The 17466-nt window shown below is 42.8% G+C and overlaps 2 protein-coding genes across 12 annotated transcripts in view; one reads left to right on the top strand and one right to left on the bottom strand.

Annotated features, from left to right (window-relative positions):
- Nucleotides 1-2486, top strand: part of LOC115154148 (cation channel sperm-associated protein subunit gamma) — a 30904-nt gene extending 28418 nt beyond the window's left edge. For 5 of the 6 annotated variants that reach the window (XM_029700084.1, XM_029700081.1, XM_029700082.1 and 2 more), the window contains 4 exons: nucleotides 1470-1562; nucleotides 1678-1777; nucleotides 1956-2082; nucleotides 2337-2486. In XM_029700084.1, coding sequence (XP_029555944.1) covers nucleotides 1470-1562; nucleotides 1678-1777; nucleotides 1956-2082; nucleotides 2337-2428 — 412 coding nt within the window. In that variant the 3' untranslated portion in view covers nucleotides 2429-2486. Of the gene's footprint in view, nucleotides 1-1469; nucleotides 1563-1677; nucleotides 1778-1955; nucleotides 2083-2336 lie in introns of those variants that run through there. The other variant, XM_029700085.1, reaches the window with a different exon arrangement.
- LOC115154149 (heterogeneous nuclear ribonucleoprotein L) lies at nucleotides 2449-16646 on the bottom strand. 6 transcript variants are annotated; one of them, XM_029700089.1, is made up of 14 exons: nucleotides 16414-16646; nucleotides 15463-15581; nucleotides 15078-15315; nucleotides 12812-12897; nucleotides 12409-12505; nucleotides 12224-12296; nucleotides 5418-5453; nucleotides 5066-5134; nucleotides 4659-4939; nucleotides 3976-4097; nucleotides 3678-3879; nucleotides 3469-3526; nucleotides 3192-3335; nucleotides 2449-2854 (listed from the first exon to the last, which is right to left on the bottom strand). In XM_029700089.1, exons 1-14 carry the CDS (start codon nucleotides 16492-16494, stop codon nucleotides 2796-2798), a joined length of 1665 nt encoding a protein of 554 aa, XP_029555949.1. In that variant the 5' UTR covers nucleotides 16495-16646; the 3' UTR covers nucleotides 2449-2795. The 6 variants fall into 6 exon arrangements, with proteins under 6 accessions (XP_029555949.1, XP_029555948.1, XP_029555952.1 ...); XM_029700088.1 differs by having other exon boundaries at nucleotides 3192-3347; nucleotides 16414-16644; XM_029700092.1 differs by having other exon boundaries at nucleotides 3240-3335; nucleotides 16414-16644.
- Between the last annotated feature and the right edge of the window lie 820 nt (nucleotides 16647-17466).

Genomic DNA, 17466 nt, shown 5'->3' with positions numbered 1-17466 from the left:
AACAGACAACATGGAAAGCGGCAATACACAGCTAGGGATTATGTTCACAAATCTGATTGACCTTTAGCCATGTCTTCATGCATTTTGTGAAAGTGTGATATGTGGTGCAGTTATGTGTGTCTGATGGCAGTGTATTCCAGACATGGGACGCTCTCACAGAGAAAGCGGATTTACTAAAGGTGCTTTTCCTTAAGGGAACTATACAGTCACCTCTCATGGCAGACCTTGTGGATCTGCTGCCATATTTTTGGATTTTCTGTTTAACAAAAGTACTGAGTGGAGGGGGAGCTAGGCCATTTAGGATCTTGAATACAAGACATGCGTCGGTGTATTGCACCAGATTTTCCCAACTCAGGAGCTCATGCTTTCTGAGGATGTAACAGTGATGGTGGCTATTGGGCTTCCTATCAAGCACTTTGAGAGCCTGTTTGTAGACAGACTGAATAGGTTTTAATGTTGTATAGCAAGCTTGGGTCCAACTAGTCAAGCAGTATGTTAAGTGGGGGAGTATCATCGATTTGAAGTACAGTCTTGCTACCTCTGTGGTCAAACAATTTCGTATAAATCGGAAAATTAGCTAGGTTGAATTTGGTTATTTGAATTACCTTTTTCACATGCTTTTTAAAAGAGGTTGGAATCAAGTATGATTCCAAGGTACTTAAAATCAGATACCACCTGGAGCTTCTCCCCTGGCACATAGACATCTAGCTCAGTAGCATCTGTTGCCCTCTTTGTGAAGAACATGCAAACAGTTTTTTTCACATTGAGATGCAAACACGAGTCACTCAGCCACTTTGTAACCTGGACCATTACAGTAGTGCGTTCTTGTGCAGCTTGTTGGTTCCAAACTTCTTCCATTTAAGAATAATGGAGGCCACTGTGTTCTTGGGGACCTTTAATGCAGCAGAAATGTTTTGGTAACCTTCCCCAGATCTGTGCCTCGACACAATCCTGTCTCGTTGCTCTACGGACAATTCCTTCGACCTCATGGTTTGGTTTTTGCTCTGACATGCACTGTCAACTGTGAGACCTTATATAGACGTGTGCCTTTCCAAATCATGTCCAATCAATTGAATTTACCACAGGTGGACTCCCAAGTTGTAGAAACATCTCAAGGATGATCAATGGGAAAAGGATGTACCGGAGCTCAATTGAGTCTCATAACAAATTGTCTGAATACTTAAAATAGGGTATTTATTTTGTTTTTAATAAATTAGCAATGTTTGCTTTGTCATTATGGGGTATTGTGTGTAGATTTGAGGAAAAAATATATGTATCAATTTTAGAATACAGCAGTAACGTTAACAAAAAGTGGAAAAAGTCAAGGGGTCTGAATACTTTCCGAATGCACTGTATATAGTCACATACACTGGAGAGGTGCAGTAAAATGTGAGTTGGCTATACAGCACAATCAGATCTGGGACCAGGCTACATACTGATCACTGACTGGGCTACTTGTTGATGTGCAGGTGGATGTGTCAGGGGAAATCTCCCTGTGGCAACATGGCGGCTCAGAGCCTGGAAGCACCAGACTATTATTTTGTCGTCGAAGTCTCAAACAAGTACGGCTCAAACTTTCTGCATTACATCTGTATATAGGGTGTAATTTTTGTCAATGTGTGCACACAAAAGGTCTGATTGCATATTAACTGGACAGTGCCTTTTGTTCTTCTTTAGGGGTATAGATTTGAGTACGTACTGTGACTATGCGTTGCGGTTTATACTCCACGTGCATGGATTCCCATTGGACCCCAGCAGAGGCCTTTTCTACATGCTGGTGTGTTCCCTGTGTGCATCCCAAAATGGTACCCTATTCCCTATATAGTGCACAACTTTTTCTGGTCAGAGGTAGTGCACTAAATAGGTAATAGGGAGCAATTTAGGATGCAGAAATATAACTCTTTCTGCACTGTTGTCAAGTATTACATTTGGTTGACCTGTCTTTCTTCCTCCAGATGACTCTGGCCACCATCGTAGGAATCCTCGCCTGCTTCATTGTGTATAACTGCTGCGGTCCAGGCTTGAAGAATCTGTTAAAGGCAGCCTACCATGCCACCAAGCAAAGGAGCCAAACAGTGCACGGTAAACTACCCCAAAACCTTACCTTTGAGAATTACCTGTATATTCAGTGATTAGTTGTTGACTGCAAACAGTCATACCTCAAAGTTAGTGATACAGTGCATGCTCCTTGTGAATGGGATTAGTAATCAACCGCTTACAGCAATCAAATTGTTCTGTTCAGATGTGACTATAAGAGTGAACTGTATTTCTTCTGACATTGTTCATGGTTTTATATCTGATGCTATGTACTGAAGAGGGTGGCATCTGTGTTTCAGAATCCGATGTCTCACTGGCACCTAGTATAGGGGATGGATTTCACAGATCCAGGGATTCAAGGCAGGGCTTAAGCCTAACATCTACTAATTGAAAGAAGAAAAAATATCACTATAGTTCACCATTCACTTTATTAAAAAAAGAGGCAGTGTTAACATGGAATTTTAATTTGTTTCAGAATAGGAAAAGGTTCTTTGTTCTGAGGTCTAATGTACTGAACAAATTCAAATGTTTTAAAATAAAAATCAAACCATACACACTCTGGTAAAAAATCTTGCCCTCAATATTATCACTTAAGTTAAAGGAAAACGCTGGTCAATCTCATACATTTTGTTTACGATTCATTGGGTCATAGAGGGGACTTGGAGTGAAGACGTGACTGCAATATACACTATGCATGGACACAGAGCTAAGAGTTAAGTGGGGGGGGGGGGGGGTAACAGGGTGGGTCAGGGTTTGTCCTAGTTGGCATGCTGTGCGGTTGAGAAACACAGCTTCAGTGTGTAGGGGTACGGACCACCTGGAAGAAAGGGGGGGGAAGGTTAACCAACTGTGGAGAGATGTTGTCGGGCCGGAATAATACATTCTCATTAACTAGTCTGGGGTGAATTCCCAAAAACAAATAATTTTTAGCATTAAGATCATTGTTCCTTCATTTAGGCATGAGCCAACATCCGCAGCGTTTACCATGAATGCGATCTCTGTGAACGTTTGGTAAATTGCCTTTTAAAAAGGTTCATTGTCGGTAGGGTGGTGCAGTGCCGTCGGATGAATCCCGGACTGATCTTAGTACTAAAGATGATGTTTTTGGGAAAGTCACTCCTGAATGACAGACTAGTTACTGTGTGTTTGCTCACCGTTGGTATCATTAGCTGTGGTGTTGTTATCGCAGTCTGAGTACTTACTGGGGTTCTTCATCTGGTAGTGGTTCATCATGGCCAGAGCCTCCATGGCGTCGTTTATAGATTCCCACTCCAGCAGCCCGGATGAGCTCCGCTCACCTGTCGCGCCACCCGAGGCGAGAGATACACATTCCAATTTATTGACACTGCAACATCAAACCAATGGGAACTCACTCCAATTTAAAAGACCAGATGCAACATAATTCATGCAAATAAAGTTCATATTACTCACTCTTTCCAGTGAAGAGTTTGATGTTAGATGGGTTCTTCACACCAAGTTCCTCACAGACCTGAAAGGATAGATAAAGGGTTTGTTCATGAGAAATGCATTTTCCACCCACACACAAACTAAGTAAGCCGAACTTGTCAAGTTCAACCCTCTAAGAGAACCAACAGCCCAATCCAAAGCTTCCAGCCCCCAATCCTCTCCAGTTGTCTTACCCCGTTGAAGACCTCCACGGAGATGTCGGGCTGCCCGTTGAAGAAGTGCAGGACGTTGCTTGGATGCTGAATGCGGTTCTTGGCCGCCTGCTCCGGGGAGGTGAAGCGGTTGTTGCGGGAGCCATGGAAGTCCTTGAAGCTGCTGGAGCCATCCTCCAGCTCGTAGGACTGACCAGGCATGATGGCCTGCTGCTTGGACACACTGTGGACGGAGGATGGACAACATGTTGCATCAATGTGTTTATAGTCAGTTTCTATGGACATCAATGTGTATGCAGAGTTTGAAAGCAGCACTGACCAGACGTTGAGCTTCTGTTCAAACAGGAAGTTGTTGTTAAGGTGGCTGATGGCGCGGTCCACAGCGTAGCAGTCGCCCATCTCCACCATGGCTGCCCCCGGCTTACTCTTCATGAACTTCACCTGAAGACGGAGGGGGACAGGGCTCAAAAACCCTATCCTACTATCCAGTGGTGTAAGAATACTTTAAAAGTACAACTTAAGTCGTTTTTGGGGTATTTGTACTTTACTATTTATATTTGACAACTTTTACTCCACTACATTCCTAAAGAAAATTTGATTTTCTCCAGTACATTTTCCCTCACACCCAAAATTACATTTCGAATGCTCAGGCAGGGCAGCAATATGGTCCAATTCATGCACCTATCAATATTATGCGTTGTCATCCCTACTGCCTCTGATCTGGCAGACTCACTAAACACAAATACAGCATTTGTAATTGAGTGTGCCTGTCTGTCCGTAAGTGAAAGTCACCCAGTAGAATACTACTGAAGTCATTTTCTATGAAGGTATTTTACTTTTACTCAAGTACGACAATTGAGTACTTTTTCCACCACTGCTACTACCCACCTCCAACATGACCATAGAACCTTGTTTTCACCAGTCTATACCCTCAGCAAGAACATAACCCTGAAGAGTCTATAACCTCCGCCTCAGTAATGCATCGTTCCCGTCTGAACTCACCCGCTCCACATTGCCGTAGAGACAGAAGACATTGAAGACCCTGTCGGCGTTGATCTTTGCGGGCTCCAGGCCGTACACCATGACAACGGGGGAGTCAGCGTGGGCGCTGTAGTCACCAGGGGGAGGTGGGCCATGTCCATACCCAGGTCCCCCGTAACTGCCACCACGTCCGCGGCCACGCCCTCCCATCAGAGGCCCCATGCGGCGACCACCCTCGTAGTGTGGAGGAGGTCCGTAGCCGCTTTCATCATGGTAGCCATGATAACCACCGGTTGGGCCGCCTTGTGAAAGAAATGGATAGACAGAGGTGATTGGGCAAACCGACTCAAACTGCTACTGGAGTCATTCTAGACATCCCAACAGAGTTGACCTGTGACGCTCATAGTACAATGAACGTCTCTGCCTACCATACTCTGGAGGATGGTCTCCTAGTAGAGCTGGCTGTCTCACACGCTTGTTGGGGTTGGCATTGGGATCTGAGGGCAAGAAACAGCAATAAAGTGAGCCCCTGACTCCTGATAAGACAGTCTATCAGCGTGTCAAAAGGGGCACATCTACAAACTATGGGGCAGTGCTGTGATTAACATGCACAAGAAGCTGGGTAGAGATATTGAGCGTGTTAAGAAAATCATATGTATTTGTTACCATAACTATAAAATGTAACATACTGGAGATTTGTAGGAGGATTTAACATTAGCACAGCAAATGGATACTCTTACACACTAATACTCTTAACCTCTCCCATTCGAACTCACACACCTTGTGAATTGTTCCAATTGCCTTCAGCGTCAGCATCTGTACAGGTACATACACATAGTCAAAACCAAAACAAATGATGTACAAACTCTAAACAAATATTCTTCTACCAAAAGAAAGGCTCAATACATAAATATTATATTGTGCAGGATGTTCTAAGAAAGCCGACTAGAGCACAACCCTGTGGCAAAAACAAATTGAAACACTAACGGGCTACATGAATTAAGATACATTTTTAATTCAGAATTATTTTACTCTTTATTGAGCTATTAAATGTAGGCATCAAAACAACTGATTGATTCTAGCATGAGTTGAGTTTCCTAGTCTGACAACAAATGCATGGTACCCCACCCATGGGCCAGAAAGTCTAAAATACAGTTGACAGAAAAACAAAAACCAGGCCTGGAATTTCATATTGCCATTGCCTGGAATGCTGGACCTATTTTGTGTGAATGAATATACTGACTTTACAAAATATTAGGAACACCTTCCTAATATTGAGTTGAACAGCCTCAGTTCATCAGTATGGACTCTACAAGGTGTCAAGCATTCCACAGGGACGCTGGACCATGTTGACTACCACAGTTGTGTCAAGTTGGATGGATGTCCTTTAGGTGGTGGAATTTACCTTTATTTAACTAGGCAAGTCAGTTAAGAACAAATTCTTATTTACAATGACGGCCTATCCCGGCCAAACCCGGATGATGCTGGGCCAATTGTGCGCTGCCCTATGGAACTCCCAATCATGGCCGAATGTGATTCAGCCTGGATTCGAACCAGGTACTTTAGTGTCGCCTCTTGCACTGAGATGCAGTGCCTTAGACCACTGCGCGATTCAGGAGCCCAACATACCCCAATATTTTGTTTTGCCCATTCACCCTCTGAATGGCACATACACAATCCATGACTCAAGGCATAAAAAATCCCTCTAACCAGTCTCCTCCCCTTCATCTACACTGATTAAAGTGGATTTAATAGGTGACCTCAATAAGGGATCATAGCTTTCACCTGGATAGTATCATGGACTACCCAACAACAAACAAAGACATTTCCTAAAATGTCCTGCTTACTGTGATTTTACAAACTACGTCAGCTTATACATCTAACCGTGGTCTGCCTCAATGTGGAAAACTAGATATTTCCATGTTGCTGTGAGATTACATATTTCTATCTTAAAGAGCACTAGCAGAAATCTGAGGAGATTCCAGACCTGGAATTTGATGCATGAGTTTGATAAAAGTCAACGATTCACATATGGGGTTGACAAAGTCAATCACAACAAACAATTTACATTACAATCATTCTCTATTACCAGGTCAGTCATGTCTCTTTACATGTACTTACAGCACCAAACACGGAGAACACAGGATGCAGAGGGCAGGTAGGGGGGCACTCTTCAGCAAGGATCCTACCCGCCAAACCTGTGACTCCAGCTTCAACTCAGTTTCCACCTTTCCCCACCACCAGAGAAAGAGCATCCACCAATCTTCCATGCTTGGCTTCAAGTTGCCGTCGCTTTGTTTTAATGGGTTGCCATTTGAGGCAAATTTCCAGCTTACCGTGCTTTGAGCGCAAAGCCGGAGGACATTTGCACCGTTTGAGGCGTGTCTTGTCGTCAGACACACAGAGCCAAACCTGCATCACACGGGAGGTGTTAGAGGTATCACTTACGGGCCAGTTCAGAAAGAAAAAAAAAACAACGCAGTAGAATCAACAAGAACAGCACGGAAAAGAGGGGAAATGGGAGGGGAAGGTAAAGGGGAAAAAACAGCACCTGAGTCCATCAATGCAGAGAGAGCTTTGGGAAAATGCTGAAGTTTCTATCAGTCTGCCTCTGTGCTTGTATGCTTGGCGGGTGTTTGATGCTTGTGTCTTCGTGGTCCCCTTTTGAGTTTGTGGGGTGCGTCTTCTCATGTAAGTGGGCACAGATGTGCTGCTTGTTTGTTTTTTTGTACAATAGAGGTGGTCCCCCCCATGGCGAAGTGAAAGGCATCTAGTGCTTGGCAGTAAAATCATCTGGAATGGCATTGTCTGCGTGGTGGTGTGTTGTCATGGCGATTCAGCTTGGTGTGTCGTTGCCGTGAATATTCAGCTCGGTGGTGTGTTGTGTTGTTCAGCACAAGACGGGAGAGTGATAGCAAAAGGAAGCCCACACACCCAAGTCAAGAGATGGGATGGCATAGTGGTAGTTTGAGAAAAGAGTGGTCTCTCTCTGTATATTGTCTCAGTATGTAGTGTCATCTGTTCCCTTCTTAGGCTGTTTAGAGTGTGTTTAGAAAACTCCTCTGTTGCTCACTGAAGTGGTTGTGTCTGACAGTCAGATCCCGAGGGCTGGGAGGAGTGGCCTTATCGGCCACACACCAGACTCCCGCCCCCATCACACAATGTGTTTTGTCAAAAGGTGAGAACTTCAGCATTCTGGAGATGAGATATGCTGTACTTGTAAGAGGATGGATGGCTATAAATCTATTAGATCAGTCTGTGGTGGTGATTAATGCTGGGTGTCTGCTCACAATTGACTCTTGGAGTGTCTCAGGCCCTTATCGTGATCAAAACAGGACGGCTACTTTCCTCAAACCAACAGTGGGATAAAGAGTAAAATGTTTTTTCCTTGCAGAAGTGGAGAGTGGTGGTGGAAATTGGGAGTAGGAAGTATTGAGAGTTGAGGTTGTGTGAATTCCAGTGTCTGCTGCCCCCATTGTGTCCGATGTTTACTGAGGAGCTGGTTGGTTTGGAGTACCATGAGTCTGTATGAGTGTGCACAGTGAGGACACAATGAGGAGCACCTCTTTCTCACGGGGCAGCCAGCCGCACCTTAACACCTGCACATTAACAGGGACCGTCTAAACACATGGGACAGCCGTTCCTTTCACCTGTTACCTCAGTGTTAAGTGTCTGAAATGAAGATTTGGCCATGGTGGACATGAAACTACTAAGACAAATTCATCGTGGCTCATATGAGTATCTGAACTACCAAAAACAAAACTCACCAGGGTGATTAAATGGACTACCACTCCAACTAAAATTGTGTTACCTTTTGCATAAAAGGGACCAGGGCATATGGCTAAAAGCAAGGAAAATCACATACTGCTGTTGCACCGTGTCCCATTAGATGCCAAATATTCTGCACTTTAAGAAGTTGAACTAAAAGAGCAATGTATCTACCAAGCATCATACATCACTGGAATTCTATGATTTTATTTTCGCACTCATGGCAGCACAGCATCTCCAAATGGAGACAGAATGCCACAAGAAACCCTACTTGGTTTCAAAACATCCATCCACAAATGGAGTAAACGACTGACTGACAGGTCGTAAACTGGACTTCTTGAAAGTTCCAGAAATACCATTGAACAAATGTCTCTGCAATGTTCCTAATGAAATAAAATTAAGGGATAATCCACCCCAAACCACTAAGTCTTATGATTAACAGTATTAACACTAATATATCCAGGACCTATATACTAGGCGGTGACAGAGGAAAGCCCCAGAAATGGTTAAAGACCCAAGTCATAGACCGTTTTCTCATTTACCGCACGGCAAAGTCTAAGACCAAAAGGCTCCAACCTCTTACAGATACTTAAGGATAGGGGGCAGTATTGACAATTTCGGAAAAAATGTGCCCATATTAAACTGCCTCCTACTCAAACTCAGAAGCTAGGATATGCATATTATTAGTAGATTTGGATAGAAAACACTCTGACGTTTCTAAAACCGTTTGAATGGTGTCTGTGAGTATAACAGAACTCATATGGCAAGCAAAAACCTGAGAGAAATCCTACCAGGAAGTGGAAATCTGGATGCATGGGCTCTCTTCAAGTCGTTTCCTATTGAATACACAGTGACGAAGTAATAATTCCTACGGTTTCCACTAGATGTCAACAGTCTTTACAAAGTTGTTTGAGTTGTCTACGATGAACAGAGACCGAATGAGAAGGCTGGGAACTTGGTGAGGCAGGGAATGACATCACTTCTTGGCGCCCGTGGAGCAGAAGGGCAAAAGCTCGCTTGATCTTGATTTTCAGTATGAATACAGTCCGTGAAAGCGGGGCCTCACGATCCTTCTGACTTTTTGGGTTTTCAGCTCCTCCGTTCCAAAACGTTTTTCAAGACACAGGAACCGTCCGGTTGAAATATTACTGAATCTTCACGTTCTAAAGGCCCTAAATATTGATGTTTTACAACGTTCGACATGTTTGAACGTCGTGACATTGTCCGCGCGCTTCCTACATTTGGACACTGAACGCGCGAACAAGAAGAAGTTATTTGGACATAAATTATGGACTTTATCGAACAAAACAACATTTGTTGTGGACCTGGGATACCTGGAAGTGCCTTCTGATGAAGATCATCAAAGGTAAGGGAATATTTCTAATGCAATGTATGATTTTAGATGACTCCAAGATGGCGGCTATCTGTATTGCCTATTTTATTTTTCTGAGCTCAGTACTCAGATTATTGCAGAGTGCTTTCCTCGTGAAGCTTTTTTGAAATCTTTCATAGCGTTTGCATAAAGGAGATGTTCATCTATAATTCTTTGAATGACAGTTTATTTTGGTATCAATGTTTATGACAAGTATTTTTGTAAATTGTGGCGCTGATTCACCGGCAGTATTTGAGGGAAAATATTTTCTGAATGTCACGCGCTGATGTAAAATGCTGTTCTTATATATAAATATGAACTTTATCGAACAAAAAATGCATGTATTGTGTAACATGATGTCCTAGGAGTGTCATCTGATGAAGATCGTCAAAGGTTAGTGCTGCATTTAGCTGTGTTTTGGGTATTTGTGATGCATGCTAGTTTCTTGGAAAATGGCTGTGTGGTTATTTTTGTCGATGTACTCTCCTAACATAATCTAATGTTTTGCTTTCGCTGTAAAGCCTTTTTGAAATCGGACAACGTGGTTCGATTCAGGAGAAGTGTATCTATAAAATGGTGTAAAATAGTCCTATGTTTGAGAAATAGAAATTATTAGATTTGGTTTTGAATATGGCACTCTGATTTTTCACTGGCTGTTGATCCCGCTAACGGGATCGGAGCTGTAAGAGGTTTTAACAGCTTCTACCCCCAAGCCATAAGACTGCTGAACAATTAATCAAATGGCCACCGGATTATTTAAATTGACACCCCATTTTTTATTTTATTTTACACTGCATGGTCACCTCACCCCTACCTACATGTACAAATTACCTCGACTAACCTGTACACCCGCACATTGACACGGTAACGGTACCCCCTGTATATAGCCTCTATTGTTAATTTGTGTTACTTTATATAAAACATTTTACTTAAGAAAATATTTACCAAATGAATGTAACTCTTTCTTGAACTGCACTGTTGGTTAAGGGCTTGTAAGTAAGCATTTCACGTAAGGTCTACTACACATGTTGTATTCGGCGCAGGTGACAAAGTTTTATTTGATGTGAAAAAATCTTTGAAGAAATGTTTAATTTTGTCATAAGGTCGCTAGCAATGTGAAAATTGTTGTGGAAATCTGACTACAAAACTCTCTGGGCTGACTGGCTGGCTAACTAGCAAACGTAGCTACTCACAATAACAAAGTCAATTTCATGTGAAGTAACTAGCTAGCTGTAACATTGCCAAAACTACTATCAATTTAGGAGTCTCTCACCGGGTTCAGCTTGCAGTTCCTCTCTGCCCAGAGCGAGATGCTATGTTTCCCAGACACAGGGTGCATTGCAAGATGGTACTTGAAGGGGAAACTGAGCTGAATAACTTGGTACACTGTTTAGATTGAGCACATCTAAAAGAAATATATACTTTGTCATGAGACGATATAAACGGATGGATGTATGCCCATACTCTTCCTGGACCCCAGGAAGGGATCCATAATAAATACAAATACCACCGACTGGCTGATTTGATGATCTGAAGTGCAGGTAATGTTTTTTTTTATGAAATGTGATCGTGCGTTATCTCCAGTGACGAGAACCATGTAGCTATGACATATTTCAACATGATTTTCCTGATTTCACAGACGGAGCATTTTAATTTTACCCCGATAGAACATAGGCTTTCACCAAATTGACAAGAGTTTAATTTCTGGGGTGGATTATACCTTTCACTTAACCCCCCCATGGCAGGGAAACCTGGTCCATGACAACTACAGGGTCAGTGGTTGTCTAACTCCCCCTGGCTAGAATAGAAACCTACACACACTTAAGCCCCAAGGAACAGATTTGAATGCCAAAACCTGACCTTAACTGTGATTGACTAATCAAAAGAAAGAAATACCCAGAACTGTATTTTGCAAACAAAATCTCCAATATGTTTAAGATTAACGGATGCATGGGCATTCCAAGTGAGCCGCCTAGGGTGCAACACAGTGCTTGGGTGCTGACAGGAGCTTGATGTGAGGTTGTGAGGTGTAACATGCACTGCAGGGAATGTGAACCTGTGTGATGAGACCCCAGGTGCTTCACTGTGGCATAACGGGGAATTAATCAGTTTACCCATGAATGCATGCAGTGGTCTGCAATGCAGACGATTCAACATGCAAGAGCATGTGCTGCAAAATGGCTGCCCCTCAAGGTCACTCCTCGTGCCCTTACTGCGCGTCTGTGGTGTTGAGAGAGCATGAGGACACAGGGTGATGCGTCACAGACGTAGTGCCTCTGAACAGCTTCCGCTGCTTGCTGTGGTTGAGGCCAAAGTTACCGTGGAGCAGGGCGTTCAAAGGCACTACAGCCGGAGGCCTGGGACCCTACCCATCCCACAGTGTCATTAGAGCAGAAGGAGGAGAGGAAGGGTAGGGGGACGGCTTGAGGGGCCGTGTGTGTTTTACCTTGGCCACTCAGGTTGGGGTTTGTGTAGTCCCAGGTGTCCTGGTCGTTCTTGAACACATTGAGGCGGGTTGGCTGTGAAGACAGACATTCAAACATTTCATTATTTTGCCCATCACGGTGTTCCTTCAGTGAAATGAGCCCGGTGTTTGGATGGACAAATGGGGATAAGCATGTAACCACTCACCTTGGCGTATTCAATCTTCAGTGTGCAGCAGCCAGAGTAGATGTCTGCCCCATTTAGAGAGGCTTTCGCCCTCTGGGCACTTTGCACAGAGTCAAATGTATGGGAAGTGAAGGAAACTATGGATAATAAAAGCATTCGCCTACTTTACACATTCCATGTTCACCTTGTCATTCAAAGCTCTGCTCACGAAAACAACGAGCACTTGTTACACAATTAGACCTATATCAAGAACAAATAAACAAATATTTACTAGCTGCCACCTGCAGACGACTTGTCAGGGGTGCTGACAGAAGCTTCAAGTGTGGAGTGAATTAAGATTGTGTGGCATGGACTGCAGGGAATGTGAAACTGATGGTGATGAGATCCCACATTTTTGAACAATGAGATTTTGAGCAAAGGATATTCCACCATGGCCTGAACTCCATTCTTCCTGAAGATGACGATCCTTTGCACAGGCCCACAGTTGTTACAGACGGTATACAGCACATCCTGCAGAGCAGAAAAACAGAATAGTTTGATTGAAGGCCCAGTGCAGTCAAACTTGATTTTCCTGCGTTTTATATACAGTACCAGTCAAAAGTTTGGACACACCTACTCATTCAAGGATTTTTCTTTATTTTTACTATTTTCTACATTGTAGAACAATAGTGAGGACATAAACTATTAAAATAACATATGGAATCATGAAGTAAGCAAAAAAGTGTTAAACAAATCAAAATATATTTGAGATTCTTCAAAGTAGCCACCATTTGCCTTGACGATAGCTTTGTATACTCTTGGCATTCTCTAAACCAGCTTCATGAGGTAGTCACCTGGAATGGATTTCAATTAACATTTGGGGAATTTCTTTCCTTAATGCATTTGAGACAATCAATCAGTTGTGTTTTGACAAGGTAGGGGTGGTATACAGAAGGTAGCCCTATTTGGTAAAAGACCAAGTCCATATTATGGCAAGAACAGCTCAAATAAACAAAGACAAACGACAGTCCATCATTACTTTAAGACATGAAGGTCAGTCAATGCGGAACATTTTAAGAGTCGCAAAAACCATCAAGCACTATGATGAAACTGGCTCTCATGAGGACCGCCACAGAAAAGGAAGACCCAGAGTTAACTCTGCTGCAGAGGATAAGTTCATTAGAGTTACCAGCCTCAGATTGCAGCCCAAATAAATTCAAGTAACAGACATCTCAATATCAATTTTTTTTTTTAAAAACCTTTATTTAACTAGGCAAGTTAAGAACAAATTCTTATTTTCAGTTAAGAACAAATTCTTATTTTCAATGATGGCATCGGAACAGTGCCTTGTTCAGAGGCAGAACGACAGATTTTTAACTTGTCAGCTCGGGGATTCGATCTTGAAACCTTTCAGTTACAAGTCCAACGCTCTAACCACTAGGCTGCCTGCCGCCCCAGAGGAGACTGTATGAATCAGGACTTCATGGTTGAATTGCTGCAAAGAAAGCACTACTAAAAGGACACCAAAATAAGAAGAGATTTGCTTGGGCCAAGAAACACGAGCAATGGACATTCGACCAGTGGAAAACTGTCCTTTGGTCTGATGAGTCCAAACTTGAGATTCTTGGTTCCAACCGCTGTGTCTTTGTGAGACGGTGAGTAGGTGAACCGATGATCTCCGCATGTGTGGTTCCCAACGTGAAGCATGGAGGTGGTGTGATGGTGCTTTGCTGGTGACACGGTCTGTGATTTATTTAGAATTGAAGGCACACTGAACCAGCATGGGTACCACAGCATTCTACAGCGATACACCATCCCATCCCATCTGGTTTACACTTACTGGGATTATCATTTGTTTTCAACAGGACAATGACCCAACACACCTCCAGGCTGTGTAAGGGCTATTTGACCAAGAAGGAGAGTGACGGAGTGATACACCTGACCTATACCCAATTGAGATGGTTTGGGATGAGTTGGACCGCAGAGTGAAAGAAAAGCAGCCTACAAATGCTCAGCATATGTGGGAACTCCTTCAAGACTGTTGGAAAAGCATTCCAGGTGAAGCTGGTTGAGAGAATGACAAGAGTGTGCAAAGCTGTCAAAGGCAAGCTACTTTGAAGAATATAAAATCTATTTTGATTTGTTTAACACTTATTTGGTTACTACATGATTCCATGTGTTATTTGACCGTTTTGATGTCTTCACTATTATTCTACAATGTATTTCCACACTGAGGTTGGAATAATTCTGTGAAATTGTGAAAATGATAATGCCATTGTAGTGTAAGAGCTGTTTGAAAAGACCGGCAAAAATGTCAGCCTGTTTTAGTGGGATGGAGTTGGGGCCTGCCTGGTGACATCACCAGGTGGTAAATTAGTTAATAGACTAATGAGAAAGACTCCAAATCCCTCTGCCAATAACATCTAGTTTTCGACCTCCTCACTCAGACCACTCTGACAGTCCTTGCAAAATTCTTGCTTGAGAAGTTGCTCTTTGCTATGATGCTATTTTAAATTATTTTTGGCCGTTTTTATTGAAAACAATCACAGTAAGGTACTTCATTCTTACCCAGAAATGATTTGATATTGAGACAGAAAAATTGCTGAATTGGACCTTTAACAATGTGTAAAACAATGTGTTGCAGTGAGCCAAACAATGGTGCCTTGTCATAGCAATGAAACAGCGGCCTTGTATAACGGTGGATGTGTTACCGAGGTTATGGGGTAGATAGGGTTCATGATGGTGAGCAGAAGCACGTTATTGACGCTGCGTGAGTCGTCTGGGTCTCCGGGCCGGGAGATCTTCTGGCTGGTGGAGTAGTTGATGAAGGAGGGGTGCCCAGCGATGTAGACCTGGTTCTCAGCTGCGTAAGTCACAGCATTGCAGGATCCATTCAAGTCCTCGTACTCCACCAGGGCCTGGCGCTTCTTGGGCATCATGACCACATAACTATGAAGATAATGGAAGATTGAATAATTTAGTTTCTATGCACTGCAATTAGGATAATGAGCTACAGGAACAAAATACATCAATGGTGCTAAATCTAAAATCTATCCAGTCCAAGAAAAGGCTTGTTCGAGTGTGTTGGACAGTCACCTGATGGTCCCGAACTCCTGCAGGGCTTCCACTAGATCTGCTTCCATGATGCCATCAACAAGGCCCCTGATGTGGACCACCGGGGAAGGGAGTGTTTTATGGGGGTCATCATAGCCCTCCTTACAAACAAGACAAAAAAGTTAAATAAAAAACAAAAAACTACAGATGACCATACCACGATAATATACACATCCCCAGGGTGTTACCAATCAAAACCAACCCGCCATTAATGACAGGCACCACCCCAGGGTACCAAAAAAATCCTAAACAATGATGGGTTGATATGAACAACACATAAACAGAATATATAGAGTAGTGGGCGGCTTTGTATAAAGCCTGATCTTCTTGAAAAGACAAGCCCGTGCATAAGTGAGTGGAATGGCTGCCTGCCAGAAGATTGTTAGCTGGCTAACGCTTGTACATTCCACGTAGGCCCAAAATAGCTTACGTTACCCCATACAAACAAGTGATATCATCACAAGGTTCTGCCCAAATGCATTGCGGTGTTGGAAAATACTCGGAAACAAGTGTACTAAATTAATGAAAATGATCACTAAGTATCTTCGCTTGGTTTTATTGATGGTGAGCCTGATGACAACCCTAAACTTAAATCTTCACCACACAACGCCACCGTTAGCTAACTAGAAACATAGCTAGCTTCATTAGCCGCACATTTGACAACAAAAACAAACAAGTTAACAATGTTAACATTTAATATAGTTTATGATTTTGTATACAAGCTTAGTTGAACAAGCAAAAACGCCGGTTTTGAGGCTAGTTCTGCTAGCTAATTACAGTAACGTTACCATAGCTAACTAGTTCCGCCTAGCTTAGGTTCGCTCATGTTCAGCACTCATATTTTGCACACTTGAAGTTCCAAAACGCTGGCTATTCTTGTTTTACTGATGCATGCACCTTTCCTTCCCAACGAAGTCGCGAGTCAATGCTTACCGTCGTCATCCCGTCTTCGGTTTTCTGTCTTTTCGTTGCTCTGCCACCCTCGTTGTAGTAGCGACCTGCTGCGGCGGCCATGTTGTCCCAGACAAAACCCTCAAATGGAAAATCGCAAACCCGAGTGAAAAACTACAACGTAACACAAAGGAGCTCGAGCACACTTACAGTGGTGAGTGATCCTTCAATCTTTCACAACAGACCAATCGTGCGAGTGTGATACATTTTCCCTCCCCTAGTGTTTGGACGGTAGAAACATTGATAGAAACGAGGTGAGCACTGGAATGTTGCATGTCTAGTCCCTTGAATATTTTGGTTATTCGATGTAGCTAGCCAATGTTATATCACATCAGAATGAATACGTGATGTCTATGGAACGTTAGCTGGGGATACTTCAAGCACTACCATTACCAAATCGTTTATCACAACAAAAAACACATTCAGGATTGCAAATCAATGGCTAAAGTATTTTGCTATAATGTACAGTTTGGGTTAAAGGGGATGTGCAAAGGTTTCCCTGTGAAAACCTCTTCATACAGCAGCTAATAAATAAAATTATCTGCAATTATTTGGTCAGCACATGTTGTATCCTTGATCATAGGAGTTCATTCAGAATTAGGTGTGCTGTCTGACTGATTATTCTTACTTAAACCGACTTGCCTAGTTAAAGGTTAAGAACGAATTCTTATTTACAATGACAGCCTAGGAACAGTGGGTTAACTGCCTTGTTCAGGGGCAGAACAGCATTTTACCTTGTCAGCTCGGGGATTCGATCTAGCAACCTTCGATTACTGGCCCAATGCTCACACCACTAGGCTACCTGCCACCCCAAAATTATACAAATATGATTTAGAAATATACTTTAAAAATAGGTTACAAAAATACTATACATTGAAATCAAGCCTAAACAATGTAAATCTCAATTAAACAATTAGCCTTCAATTTGAACATGTTCTTTTCGAACTGTCTGCATAGTTTCTGAAAATTTAATCCAACTACTAAATACACTGACATCAGCTATTGTTTAAATGTGATTCATAATGATTCTGATCC

This window comes from Salmo trutta, chromosome 19 (genome assembly GCF_901001165.1).
Source record: "Salmo trutta chromosome 19, fSalTru1.1, whole genome shotgun sequence".
NCBI lineage: Eukaryota > Metazoa > Chordata > Actinopteri > Salmoniformes > Salmonidae > Salmo > Salmo trutta.
The sequence above is the reverse complement of the archived record's forward strand: the minus strand, read 5'-3'. Positions and strand labels throughout refer to the sequence as shown.